The 14391-nt window shown below is 49.0% G+C and overlaps 1 protein-coding gene across 1 annotated transcript in view; it reads left to right on the top strand.

The window, feature by feature from the left end:
• MLPH (melanophilin) overlaps positions 1–11283 on the top strand; it is a 63524-nt gene extending 52241 nt beyond the window's left edge. Inside the window, exons 11-16 of the mRNA XM_077829928.1 lie at positions 28–183; positions 1153–1245; positions 4625–4717; positions 6378–6435; positions 10347–10444; positions 11257–11283. Of these exons, the coding sequence (XP_077686054.1) occupies positions 28–183; positions 1153–1245; positions 4625–4717; positions 6378–6435; positions 10347–10444; positions 11257–11283 (525 nt within the window). The remainder of the gene's footprint in view (positions 1–27; positions 184–1152; positions 1246–4624; positions 4718–6377; positions 6436–10346; positions 10445–11256) is intronic.
• Positions 11284–14391: the final 3108 nt, after the last annotated feature.

The following is a 14391-nucleotide window of genomic DNA, read 5'->3' as shown; positions in this document are numbered from 1 at the left end:
GTGAGTCACACGATGGCTTTTTTTCAGGTCTGCACGACTGCTGGAAAGACATCTGGGCTGGACCAAACCCCGAGGGACCTAGAGGAACGTGCACGGCACAGCGGGACCACAGACTCCGAGCTGTCAGAGCTGGAGGACAAAGTGGCATCAGCGGCCATGCAGATGCAGCGTGCCGAGAGCGAGGTAATAGCTCAGTTATGCAAAGTGGGTGATCCAGCACGGTCAGGCTAGCTCTTGCATTGTGATTTATTTGTATGATTGTAGTGCCTCGGGGCTGGAGTCATAGACCAGACCCCCAGCCGTGCTAGGCACTGTACAAACACAGCGCTGGGCCAACCACTGAATGCTTCATCATTTACTCAGTAAGAAAATAAACTCTGAATGAGCATTTCCTTTACACTGCCGTATTTACAGTGGTGTTCACAGCCGTACGCACGGTGTGTATCACTGGCAGCAGGGAAGTTGCGGGCAATTTGCTGAGGGCCCCCAAACCAAGTGGAATCGCAACCTGCAGGTGGGGGATACAGTGCCATTCAGGTTTGGCCTGTCTGGAGGGGTAGGCGGGCCAAAGCTGACTGGCGCCACGACCCCCATTCTCTAGGTCACAACTCCAATCAAATTTGGCCCATCCACTCTTCTGTCTCTGTCAAGGTTCCTTCCCCACTCTGAACTCTAGGGTACAGCTTTGAAAGTATCTTGTCTCCTCATTGGTCATTTTGGTCAGGTGCCAGGGAGGTTATCTTTAGCTTCTTAACCCTTTACAGGTGAAAGGGTTTTTTCCTCTGGCCAGGAGGGATTTAAAGGTGGTTAGCCTTCCCTTTATATTTATGACAGTCTCCATCTATAGAGGAGTGGTCGGGCCAAACCTGAATAGCGCTGCAATGCCATGCACTAGGTTGCAACACCCAGAGCGGAAAACTGCACTCAGTCCCCGGGGGACAGGAGCCACTGCTCCGGAAGGAGTGCAGGACGGGCTCACTCTCCAACCCAGCGGGGGCTGAGCGTGGCATGGACCTGGCGGGCAGGGCACTGGGGCCAGTGGCTGCAGCGGAGGTAGCTCCAGAGGGATTGGTGGTGATTGGGATCTGCCCAGCTCCCGTGGTCATTTCTGGGGGCGCACCTGTGGGAAGTTATGTGCATTTTGTCTCTTAGGTTTCCGATATAGAGTCTCGAATTGCAGCTCTGAGTGCTGCTGGGCTGACAGTGAAACCAGTGGAAAAGCCAAAGAAGAAATACAGCACACAGGTGAGTGTGTCTGCCTGCAGAGGACGTACCCAGCATTCAGATGTTAACGCCAGAAGGGACGGTTATGACCATCTGGTCCGACCGCCTGCATAACCCAGCACTAAAAGCCTCCCTTGCCAGTTCCTGCATCAGGTCCTTAACCCAAGTGCTGTTCTACTTACAGTATAAACAAAACAGCTCTGTGATAACAGTCCCTAGCTCTTGCCATCAGTATCTCTCAAAGTGCTTTGCAAAGGAGGGCAGTAGCATTATTCCCCCCCTTACACATGGGGAAACTGAGGCACAGAGAGGGGACGTGACTTGCCCAAGGTCACCCAGCAGGCCAGTGGCAGGGCAGGGAATAGAAGCCAGGTTTCCTGAGTCCCACTCCAGTGCTCTAGACACTGCACATATATTTACATAATTCTGGGCTGCTGTGCTATCCCCTATGCCCCTTGCCCTATGTTCATAAGGAACTCGTTTACTGCACGCTGTCTCCTTCTTTATAAGAAAGAAATCCCAACCATCTGTCACAGGAAATCTTAAGTTTTCCCCAGTCATTTTAGAAAGAAAAGGAGGACTTGTGGCACCTTAGAGACTAACCAATTTATTTGAGCATAAGCTTTCGTGAGCTACAGCTCACTTCCTCGTATGCATACTGTGGAAACTGCAGAAGACATTATATACACAGAGACCATGAAACAATACCTCCTCCCACCCCACTTTCCTGCTGGTAATAGCTTATCTAAAGTGATCACTCTCCTTACAATGTGTATGATAATCAAGTTGGGCCATTTCCAGCACAAATCCAGGTTTTCTCACCCTTCGCCCCCCCCCCACACAAACTCACTCTCCTGCTGGTAATAGCCCATCCAAAGTGACCACTCTCTTTACAATGTGTATGATAATCAAGGTGGGCCATTTCCAGCACAAATCCAGGTTTTCTCACCCTCCCCCCTTTTTTCCAAAAACCACACACACAAACTCACTCTCCTGCTGGTATAGCTTATCCAAAGTGACCATTCTCCTTACAACATGTATGAAAATCAAGGTGGGCCATTTCCAGCACAAATCCATGCACATTGTAGGGAGAATGGTCACTTTGGATGAACTATTACCAGCAGGAGAGTGAGTTTGTGTGTGTGTGTTTTGGGGGGGGGGGGTGAGAAAACCTGGATTTGTGCTGGAAATGGCCCACCTTGATTTTCATACACATTGTAAGGAGAGCAGTCACTTTGGATAAGCTGTTACCAGCAGGAGAGTGAGTTTGTGTGTGTGGTTTTTGGAAAAAAGGGGGTGGGGTGAGAAAACCTGGATCTGTGCTGGAAATGGCCCACCTTGATTATCATACACATTGTAAAGAGAGTGGTCACTTTGGATGGGCTATTACCAGCAGGAGAGTGAGTTTGTGTGGGGGGGCGCGGAGGGTGAGAAAACCTGGATTTGTGCTGGAAATGGCCCAACTTGATTATCATACACATTGTAAGGAGAGTGATCACTTTAGATAAGCTATTACCAGCAGGAGAGTGGGGTGGGAGGAGGTATTGTTTCATGGTCTCTGTGTATATAATGTCTTCTGCAGTTTCCACAGTATGCATCCGATGAAGTGAGCTGTAGCTCACGAAAGCTTATGCTCAAATAAATTGGTTAGTCTCTAAGGTGCCACAAGTCCTCCTTTTCTTTTTGCGAATACAGACTAACACAGCTGTTAGTCTGAAACCAGTCATTTTAGAGATCCTCATCTGCAGCAACCGCTGGCATGTCAGCATACCACCCCTTAAAATTGGGACATGAGAACTTTCCCACCTTCTTAGGATCAGTCGGCCAAGGGCAGCTGAGATCCATATTGTAAAAGGAGATTTTATCTCCTGGCTGTTGTTATTGGAATTGTGGTGGTGCTTAGAGGTCCCAGGACACCACTGGGCTAGGCACTGTACACATACACACAGTACGAGACCAGCTCTGCCCCTAAAACCACACTGTGACACTCCCCCAGAGTAGCCAGGGTTGGAAGGTACCACGTGCCCTTAGTGGGAAGCAGTCTTGTCTACCCCTTCTGTAGATCAGCTCCCTGAAACCACCAACCTCTGGCAACACAAGCGCTGCCTGCCAGGCCTCTGCAGGCCTCGCTGTCTCTGTGCAGGTGAGCAATGGGCACACACCAACCCCTCTGCAGTGCCCCACCTCTGCTCCACTGAATTCTCACAACACTCCCAAAGGAACAGCACATACCCGTGCAGGATGGAACTCAGCATCACCACAGCCGTTAGCTTTCTCCTTCTCTCTCTCTCAATAGTGAAAGCAAGGATATGTTTATTATCAAAGAACAGAGATTCAAGCCAGAGTGAGAAAGGATATTGGAAACAAGTGGTTACATATAAAACAAAATCATAACCTGCTTTCTGGAGCCAAAAAGTAACTGACGAGGTATTCCCCTACCTCCTCCAAGAAAGCATACTTACCCCAAGTACTTTCCCTAGTGTTTTCAGCTGGTTTGGTTGAGATCCCTTCTCATAGGATCAATCCTGCTGATAGGTTGTCCTCACAAACTGAAGGAATGCACAGTATTTCATATGTCCCTCAGATATGGTTTCAGAAGTTAAGTGTATTGTCCCTCAACAGACAAACTCTTGCTGTTTTCCTCTTCCTGCAAATTTCCTCTCTATGAAGATTCCACAATCCTTCATTAGCATTCAGCTCAGGCTTGTAAATGGAGGCCCAGTGTGAACCAAGCAAGACTTAATTTACATGTAAACAGACCAATACATGATTCTTGTCTGAGAGAAAACCTGCTTTTCACCTTTGCTGGTGGCCAGTCCCTAGACCTTAAGAACATAATCTTCAGTGTAAGTACGTAACTCCTTCCTCAACACACGCACACACATTTCACAATGACATTGATGGCCAGTGTGACACTGGCTTTCTGTAGACACCTCACGTGACACTCTTTGATGAACCAGAATGTAAATGTCAGACCCCAGAGCTTCCTGTAACCCTTATGCACTCTGCCAGTTGGCATCAAGAGCTCATGGGACACACTTATTACAATCTAAATAGACAAGACAGTCAGACATTGGGAGGGGAAACAAAGAGGTGACGTGATTTGCCCAAAGTTACCTCACAGGTTAGTAGCAGGGCTGGGACAAGAACCCAGGACTCCTGAGCTCTAACCCAGTGCCCTACCCACAGGATCAGCTATTTGCTCAATGTCACTCTTTAAGCAGTCAGTTAATGTAACTCCTAGGTCCCTCGATATCACCATGGAGGATGAGCTGCCATGGAGAACCAGTGCTGCAAATGTCCCAGCTGCTATGGTCAGCCCAATGGACAGCTGTGCCTCTCACTTGTCTTTTGGCACTGAAGAAGTCATAGAAATCTTTTACATTTCTTCTGTTCCAAGCTGTTTATGCTCCAGCCTCCCAGGAACGCAGGTAGCAGTCAAGGGGATCAAAGTACGGACTCTTCAGAGATGGCATCACCAAATGACTTCAAAGTGAGTACACAGATGTCTCCTGGCTGTCAAGGAGGTGATTAAAACAAACCAGAGAAAGCTTGGGTAGTCTGCTCAGGAATGGTCTGGAAAGCCTTTCTCCTCTAGGCCACCTGTCTGAACATAAGCTGAGTCTGGAGTGATTGTGGCCACTACCCTTTGAAGAGACATCAAGTAGCCTGTGTGAAATGGGCTTGGGGGACTCAGCCAATTCCTAACGGACATGTGTCCACGTCACAGATTCATCACCATCAATAATTGGCAGCTGCTGTTGGCAGACCCGGCAGAAAGGCCAGTAATCGGCATGGAAACTACACTGTCCTCTCATACATAAAGGGCCCTACAGGAGGGTGGCTTGCCTTGGGCTGGAGAGCCTGGGGCCAAGCCAACCCCGATACCAGGATTAGCCTTGCCTGAAGGGAACCAGGGAATTTCCTGCAGAAGATGGCTGCAGTGAAGAGGGTGGTGAAGCACTGGAATGCGTTACCTAGGGAGGTGGTGGAATCTCCTTCCTTTGAGGTTTTTAAGGTCAGGCTTGACAAAGCCCTGGCTGGGATGATTTAGTTGGGGATGGGTCCTGCTTTGAGCAGGGGGTTGGACTAGATGACCTCCTGAGGTCCCTTCCAACCCTGATATTCTATGATTCTATGAGGCAGAAGCTCTGGGGGCTGTAGTAAGACTGCAGACCCTGAGACCAGGGGAATGGCTGCAGCTAGGAAGGGCTGGGCGTAGCTTGCTAAGGCAGGAAGGGCTCTGACCAGACCAGGGCATTTGGGCTATACCCCGCTGAAGGGTGTTTAGTTCTAAGCTTTGAGTTAATAAATCAGACCCCAAGAAGGGCTGGGAAAACCCTGCATGGAGTTTATTTGGGGAGCCAAGAAGGGAAACAGAGAGGAGGGACTGCATGCAGGACCGTTCTGGGGCTACCGGGGGGAGTTGTGAGGTAGCCACTGGGCCACAGACCCAAATTATCCCTGGTCGGCAAAACATGTGCTTACGTGCATGACTGAATAGGAGTCGACTTAAGCAGACGTGTAAATGCTTTGTTGGTTCGGGGCCAAAGCAATTACTCCGGCTCAGGGCTGAGACCTAACGGCAGAGCCGCTTAGGGAAGTTTGCACTGGTGCTAGCTGTTCGGTAGCTGACTATAGGGCCACAAATCTGGTATCTGTTACGAATGCTGCATTAGTTTCATTCTGAAAGTGCAATAATATCTCTTAACCCTCTGGAGAATGCAGACTTCTGTATGGTGCACAGCCTCCTAGCCATTCACCTTAAGGCTAACAAGGTGCCATCTAAGGTACAGTGTCCTAGCACTAGAATTAGTTCCAGGAGGGCTGTCAGGATTTCTCTTGTCAAATGGAGTTTTGCTTTGGGGAAGAATTAAACAATGATCTTTGCTTTGCTTTTTCCCCTTGTGCATCCCATCCCCGTGTATCCTGGGTACAGTCAGCTAGTAAACACAGCGTTCCCACCGGTACACGCTCAGCTGACTGATTCTGACCGGGATGGACATGTGAAGGCATGCTGGAGATTGGTATCTTTCCTGAACACAGAAGGAAAGCCTAGCTTTAAGGCTATCCACTGGCCCCCTCCTACAGTGCTTCGAGAGAAAGGACACAGTCCCAGGGATTAACCGCAGCTCTGCTCCTTTCTCTTCTAGCTAATGTCTATGCCACAGGCGTTAAGGAGAAAATTCAACAGTTCCCTTGAAATTGCCGGTAAGACTTGTGCTCTCTGCTTCTGTCTGAGGAAAGGGTGGGGGGTCATGTCATACCTTGTGGGGACTCATGCCCCACATTGTGGGGGCTGTACGTCACGTCTGTCCGGCCTCCAGCCGTGTTTTTCAGCCAGAGAGCTGGTATGGCAAGGGCAGGGGAGTGGGGTTTTAGAAATTGGCCTGCGGGATCTGGGAAGGAAGTAGAGTCCAGTGGCCAGATTGAGGCAAAAGGCTAAAAAATCTTCCTGGCCCCCTCCCAGCAGAGAACGGGATTCTGTACTCTCCACTCCCCTAAGGAAATACAGATTGTCAGCATTCCCCCACCTCCTCATGTCTATGGTATTTGCCACTCCCCTTGTGGGTTTTTCCTCTATGTGAGTGCCTTTACAGTCCCCAGACTGTCACCATTCTGACCTCTTCCACGGGGGCAGGAGCCATTGCCTCGCCCAGCCCAGGGCCATCTATACTACGGCAGCTAGAGGTGTCTGAAAGAAGACGAAGACCAGAAATTCAGCAGCCGTGGCCGTACAATGGGAAGGTCTCTGGATATGTTATGCCCTGGCGGCTGGCGGCAAGAGCCATTAGGAAATGATTTTTCCACTTCTCTCTTATCTTGAATCATAAGCTTGCAGGAGGGATTGAAGAAAGAGCTGTTCTCCTTCTAGATAAGTGCTGAGTAGGAGAAGGAGTGGCGAGGAAAGGGAAAAGCAATCATTTAATACCGAGAATGAATTTATCATTCTCATCCCCCCCGCATTAAAAGTGAATTGCAAGGCACTTTTCCTGATCTGAGTCTCACAGGGAGCAAAGTCCCTTCTCTTTGTTGGTGAAGAGGAGTCATCGGCTCTTCCCCTGAAAGGGCAGCTAGATAACCGGGGTGCTGCACTCCTGGCATGCAGATAGAGCGATGGGGCAATCAGCTGACGTCAGGACAGGAGTCTAATCCCCCAGGCGCCCCCCCAGGGAAGCAGAATGACTCTGTATCTCCTTGTCACTCTCCCCACAGGTCAATGACGTGCAAGGTTGTGCAGGGAAGGACGCAGATAGGGGAAATTGGAACGAGGCGAGAGTGAATGGGAGATTATGTAGAGGTTCAAAAAGCTGCCTCATTAAGCCTGCTGTTTCTGGGTTTGTAGGGGTGTCGGGAGTTCAGAGGGGGACTTGCTCGTGCCAAGGAAGTTTCCATAACACAGTGTACCATGCAGTCCTCCTCAATGCAGCGGGCTAACGAATGGGAGTTTACACTTTGCTCCCGTATGCCACAGTGAAGCCCAGTTGGCCAGTCTGTGCCTCACTGAGGAACGAACCCCTGTAGCTGGGGTTTCGGATGCAGCCATACACCAGAAAAATGGGCCACGCTCAGCCCTGCTGTAACTGTGCCCCACTCTTTGGAAATCAGCAAAGTGGCATATGCTTACTCCAAGGGGGATTTGGGCCCATTGTGTCCCTTCACCAAGGAATTGAAGTAATTAACCTGCTATTGGGAGCCTCGGTGCCCAAAGTGGGGCCAGATCCTGGCCCATGCTAAGGCTTCCGTGGTGCGGAAAGTCGCTGAAGGTGACTGAACTGTGCAGCAGAGGATTCCTCCCAGCTCCTCCAGTGTAGGCAGGCATAACAGGGCTGGGTTGAGTGCACCGTCATCTCCAGGCAGCGTAACAGCAGAGACGGGCTGAGCGGTTCCCAGAACTGGGCCGGGGGGGGGGGGGGGGACAACAAAAAGCTCTTGTAAGGCTCCCTTTGTTCCCCCCTCCCCCTGACGCGTTTTGCACAGCTCCAGCACTCCCAAGGACTTTCCTGTCACTAGAGGTGTTTGCAAGGTCTGCCAAGAGCAAAGCCACGTGAGAACCAGAGAGCCCACCAGCTGAGTGCAGGAAGGGAGAAATGGAGAGGTTACCCCCGCTTTGTCTGATGCTTTGAGCGTAGGAACCCGAGTCTGTGTTTCAGTGGTACTGCGGTTTTCATGCAGAATGTTGTGTTTGTCTTTCTCGGGCGCTAAGGACCTCCAGCAAACAGATTTTAAAAGAAAACCCCTTGATCGCTTAAACGTGAGTGGGCCGTCAGGATCAGAACAGTGGTTCCTGAACGGCTGCGTTTCCTCAGGGATATCCCTTTTGAATCCTGACTTAGTTTAACGGAAACAAGTCTGAATCCCTGGCCCCACTCCAGCGCCAGTCGAGCTGCGGAAGAACGGGCTGCATTCATTCCACTCCTACATCATCAGCTACTTCCTAGGTCCAGCACCTTTCTAGTTAATGAGGAGGCATGAGGCCGAGGGGACTTGGCTCCATAGTGAGCCAGCAGGTTGAGCTGGCAGTGCAGACCTTGCCTGATCTTGTGAACCGACTAGATTTGCTGTGGGATCGTTGCAGGAGAGCAAACGCAGCCCTGCTTTCAAAGAGCAGCCCTTTCTCTGACCAGCGCGATCCTGGAAATACCTGGTGGAAGCAGAACCCAGCTGTAGTGTGTACGTGAGCCTTTGTTCTTTTGAGCAGAGGGCCCCTGGAAGCACCGTGCCAAAAGATGCACCCCAGGGGGTGGATGGGCAAAGCTGGTTCTAAGCCCCTTGTCTGCCATCTTATTTCTGGGCTGCTGCAGGGGGCCTGCTCTAAGCTCCAGCAGCCTCCCAAGGGCTGCCTATGAGCTGTTTACAGCCCAGAATGGCCATAGCAGCTAACCTACGCCCCTTCCAGCCCAATACCTCTCCTCCAGCCTCAGCAAGCACCTATGCAGGGCCTCTGAGGGAGGAACCACATAGAATATCAGGGTTGGAAGGGACTTCAAGAGGTCATCTAGTCCAACCCCCTGCTCAAAGCAGGACCAATCCCCAATTTTTGCCTCAGATCCCTAAATGGCCCCCTCAAGGGTTGAACTCACAACCCTGGGTTTAGCAGACCAATGCTTAAACCATTGAGCTATCCCTCCCCCCTACAGCAGCCCGGTGCTGTTCCTCTGCCAGGGGAATCCTCCTTCCCCATCTGCGGTGCTCTTACAGCCAGTACGTGCACCTCACGCTGGGGCTGGTGGAGAGTGGCTCCCAGCCCTGCCCCAGCACAACCCCACTTGCCAGACCAGCCGTGCCAGCTGAGGATCCCTATGCTAGGAGAATCCCCCGCTGCTACCTTACAGCAGTCCCTTCTGTGCTGCAGGGGGCATGGGAGGGACAGAGGATCTGGCCCCTTATGTTTCTAATGCACCCGCTGTGGTGCTTAGGCACTCTCATGTCTACTCTGAACAGCAGTAATGAAGGTGCCTGGAATATTTGAGCACAGGTCAAGAGTTGCTGTAAGACAGCCTCACCTGCACCCTGGACACCCTGAGTCGCCTCTTGTCTATGCTGGCCAAGAACCTGTTCTGAGAAATTATCAAGCCACGTCCAGGATAGCTGGACACTCTACTGTAATAGGTTCTGTGAAGCTGCAGCTCAGATAGTCTCCAAGGTGGAGTCATACTGTTTTCCTGAATGGGAAGAGGGGGAATGTACAAATATAACTCAGGAGACACTGATAGAATAATGAGTGCACTGAGGTGAGCTGCTGCCTGAATAACCAGCCGGCTGTTGGTTGAATGGTCCAGGCACATTCATGAAATGTATATCCTGAATTATGAATGGAAATAACAACGGTAGCTCAGTGAGTAATTGACCCCTCTGACTGATGTGGAATATGACCTGGCTCATGGTCTGTTTGCCTCCAATATGAAGGGTTTAATTCTCTTCTGATTTACAGTAGTGTAAATTGGGAGTAACTCACTGTTTACACACCAGTGTAAAACTGCTGTAGGTCAGAGGAGACTCAGGCCCAGAGCAGTGTAAGGAAGCTATTTCAAAAGATCCAGGTGCATTTCCTAGTCACCCGCACGTGATCTAGATCAACACCACCAATGTAAGCTATTTTATCTTTTATTTTTGTAAAGACGGCAACGAATCCTTTGATCGGAACTCCATTTACCGAGGCTCTTTGACACAAAGGAACCCCAATGGGAAGAACAGGAAAGCAGATCGCATCTTCGCGGTAACCTTCCAGACTCTCACTTATTGACCCAACACATGATTGGAGGGGTTTCAATCTGCAGTGTCAGGAAGCCGATTAGGGCGGCCATTCTCTGGTCTGGCTCAGCTCAGGGCAGCACCCGAGTGGTGGGAGAGGGGTGTGCAAAGCCATCATTCCTGCAGCTGGGGGTCCTGTCCTGTCCTGTCCTGCTCCTTAGTGCCAGATGCCCGCCCCCTTGCACTGAGGGTTGAAAGGAGCGGAGGGTTGCTTAGAGTTCTTGCTGATCGGCCATATAGGGTGTGGGCATTTCGCTACATCAACAAATTAGCACAGAAGTCTTAGCAAACCCTGTATTACTGAGTATTTCACCCCTCTGATGTTGGTCAAGATGTGCATGGTGCCTCCATGGGGGTCCACTGCTGAAACCTATGAGACACCAATGGTGCCCAGAGACCAGCAACCATTCCTCTGTGGTGTGGTTCAGCCTGCCCGCCCTCAGCCAGTGTGCAGTCACTGGAGCCCAGTAGGCAAGAAATCGAGCTGTTGAGTGCAGAGCTGATCCCAAGGCATGTGACTAGGTCTGCAGCACACACGAGACTATGACACGGGCATGATGAAAGGAGGCAGTTGGATCTTCCAGGGGTACGTCTCCCCCGGGAGCCATACTGGTGGCTTCATCTCCTGCTCTGGAAGGGGCAGAGAGGGTAGCCCACAGTGAGTGGAGATTGCAGGACAAGGGAAACTGGAAGCAAACAGCGAATGAGATTCGTGAGATTCATGAGTTTGATCCTGTAGCCTCCCAGTTTTCAGTTCAGTGTCTTGGTGCCTTGCAGAAGCCTGTGATGACGCATCGACCCTGAAGAAGATGGAGCTTCCCGACACTGCAATTTTACTAACAATGCCTGGCCTCCGCTCAGAGCTTCACTTTTATTTCCATCAACACATTCTCTTTCTTCTGCCTGCCTCCTCTCGCCCCGAAGGGCTGGATAGAGAGGAGGAGGCAGTCCTGTGGGTCAGGGAAATCCTGCCGAGTCGTGCTTACGGAGCTCCGGCTCCACCTCGCTACTCAAGCAACCACGTCCCAGTAAGAAACTTGCTGCCTGTTCCTGACAGGATTTCCAGCCCCCAGTGTCTGGCAAAGCAGCCCCAACTGTCACACCACACACCCACTGCGTCTCTTCCGCAAGTCTCCGATGTTGTGAAACAAGGACGTCTGTCTGCATTTGAAAGCAGCGTTGTCAAGGCTGGTAGCTGTGAGGGTTAACTCAGTGGGCCAGCTACATGCTGGGTGTAGTTCTGGTGGCTTCAGTGGAGTGAGTTTCCACTCTGACATTCGCTTTCCTCTTGGGTTGGTGCAGAGAAGTCAGTGACTGGACCCATCAGTATTCAAGAGTTTGCAGTGGATTTAAGGTGCCCACTCCCCATTGCCTCGAATGGGGGTCACGTGGCTAAAACCCAGCCCAACACTTTGAAAATGGTCACTCCGCAGTTGTCCAAGTTCTGTCCACTCCCACCTCTACCCCCCATGGACAGGAGCGACGGAAGCTGCCTAAGAGAGGCTTGGAGGCCACCTCAGTATTTTAATATAAAAACATTTAGTTTAAGAATGATCCATGTGAATCCTTGTGTGAGTAACAGGTCATTGCATTAGGCTTTGGTCATGAGCAGAGGCACGAACCTCTGCAGATACATCCTGCAGCCACCTAACATAGTAATTGCAAATAGCAGTGGGCAGGACCCAGAGTTACCACGTCACAAGAGATTCTGTGCTTTTTGGCATTTTTCTCTTTCTGAAATAGAACGCAAACAAAATATTTTAACATCTCCAGCGGAACCAAATTCCAAAAAAGGTTTGGGGTCAATCAAAACCTTTCATTTCAATAACACGGAAACATTAAATTCCCATTTCGACTGCAAAACTTTCAAATGTTTCGATATAAAAAATATTTTTTTGAAAAAATCATCTTGAACTGAAAAATCAAAATGTTCTAGTCCCAATATGTCAAAATTGGATGTTTCAACATTATTAAAATGCTTCTTGGGATGTGGAGAAAATTCATCAAAATCAACTTGTTTTTCAAGACATTCTGGTGGTTTGACAAAAATTGCATTTTGGGGGTAAAAAAAAAACACATTTTGATGAAAAATTCCCAACTAGCTGTAGTTGTGACTCACTAATGGTATTTGTATCCTCAACTTACAGTTCTTATACCCTGGGGCATGACAGCTGAAATGAACCAATGTGACTTCTCCGCAGCTGCTTATCACTTTTAGTATAATTCATGTGGAAGCTACTTACAGTCTCAGATTCCCTTTAGAAATCATTTCCATTCTCACTAGTATAGTCCAAGTTGAGATCTTGAGTTCTCTTTCAGTTGGCATAAGGCTAGGCCGTTCCAAGAAATAAGTATATCCCACTGTAAATAATTACCGCTATGTTAGAAACCAAAATCCAGCCACGACCATGTCATCAGAGCACCCTGCAAAAAAATTAAATGACCAGTTGTATATATCTCACCACTGAGCTGACATCAAGCATAACCCAGTGACCCAGATCCTCATTGGTGTAAGGCAACTCAATTGAAGTCAATAGAATGATGCAGATTTATACCAGCTGAGCACCTGGCCTGGTGTTTTTTAAAGCTACAGTCCAGTACCACCTTGACTATAAACACATCCTCTGCCTTTAGTTCAGTACCAGTCTATCGGAATCTCATGACAAACTTCGGCAATGTAAAATAAGGCATTATTCAGACCATAGCTTTCAGGCCATTTTTATTTATCTGCTTTCATCCTCCTCTGTCTCTATAATCTGTACATATGCTAAATCTTACAATAAAGCCGATTTTGTGTTAGGAGATCCTAGCACCCCATTTTGTGTCTGCTTTCCTCCCTCTTGATCTTGGCAGAATTGTCTGTCTCGCCGTTGACTTTCCCCACTTAACCAGTCAGTGCAACTGCATCATATTTGCAAAATGCAATTGTTAAATTACAGGAAATGAAGCTGTGGCATTGAAAGAGAGGATTGGGGCGGTGGGGGGAGAGAATACTTTCATTAACCTGGCATTGATCACAAGCCTGTGTTTTCACGCTCATTCAGGAGCTATAGAGGAGACTTGTCAAACAATAATGCTGTACATTCCCTGTTGACTGCGTTTTGTTACCTGGGTCCTATGCTGTGGTGTTTTAAGCACAGGAATTACCATAACATCGACGGATAAACAAATGGGATCGATGCATAAAAGGAAATAGGAACAGGAGAAATTCTTTATGACAATCCTTCCCCTGCCACAACAAAAAAGGGTTTTATCTATTGGCGCATTAAGTTCTTTACTTATTTGAATGGCTACACCTCTGCAAAGACCAAACAAATCACATTCAGATGCTGTGATCTAATTAGGGCTTATGCAGTTTGAAAGCAGGCAGGTTTCATCATGAATCCCATCAGCTGAACTGGTGAACTGTTCAAAACGGCAAGCTGTAAAGTTGAAAAACATTAAAGGATTCCTGGATACACAAACCAGAAGGGCTGTGGTTTATTTTTTCTTTAACAATTGCCTTACAAATTGCAGGATACAACAGTTGATTTATATAGCTTAACTACAGTTATACAGTAATTTCCATGAGAAATATCCTCGCCTCTCAACACTACAGTGCGCTTTCAATTCTGGAACAGGACAAGCACTTTCATAAAGTAACATTTCCACTTCAAGGCTGTGTTGGCTGAAATATCCCACCCTCTATGCCACTGTAGCCAAAACCTTTAGAAACCAGCTTTTTGAGCCAAGCAAAGCATATACTGAGGGTTTGCCCTGATTCTAGTCTTCAGTGTAGCTGGTCTAATACAGTCCCGTTGCAGACAAGGTAAATGGTGTCTTGAACTGGTGTAGCGTATCTCTGCATGAAAGCAGGATAAGCTACACTGGTGACAATTAGCAGCATTACCTTGTTTACTCTGGGGTTTTGCA

Source organism: Eretmochelys imbricata, chromosome 11, assembly GCF_965152235.1.
Source record: "Eretmochelys imbricata isolate rEreImb1 chromosome 11, rEreImb1.hap1, whole genome shotgun sequence".
Taxonomy (NCBI): Eukaryota; Metazoa; Chordata; order Testudines; family Cheloniidae; genus Eretmochelys; species Eretmochelys imbricata.
This window is presented reverse-complemented; position numbering and strand designations above follow the sequence as displayed.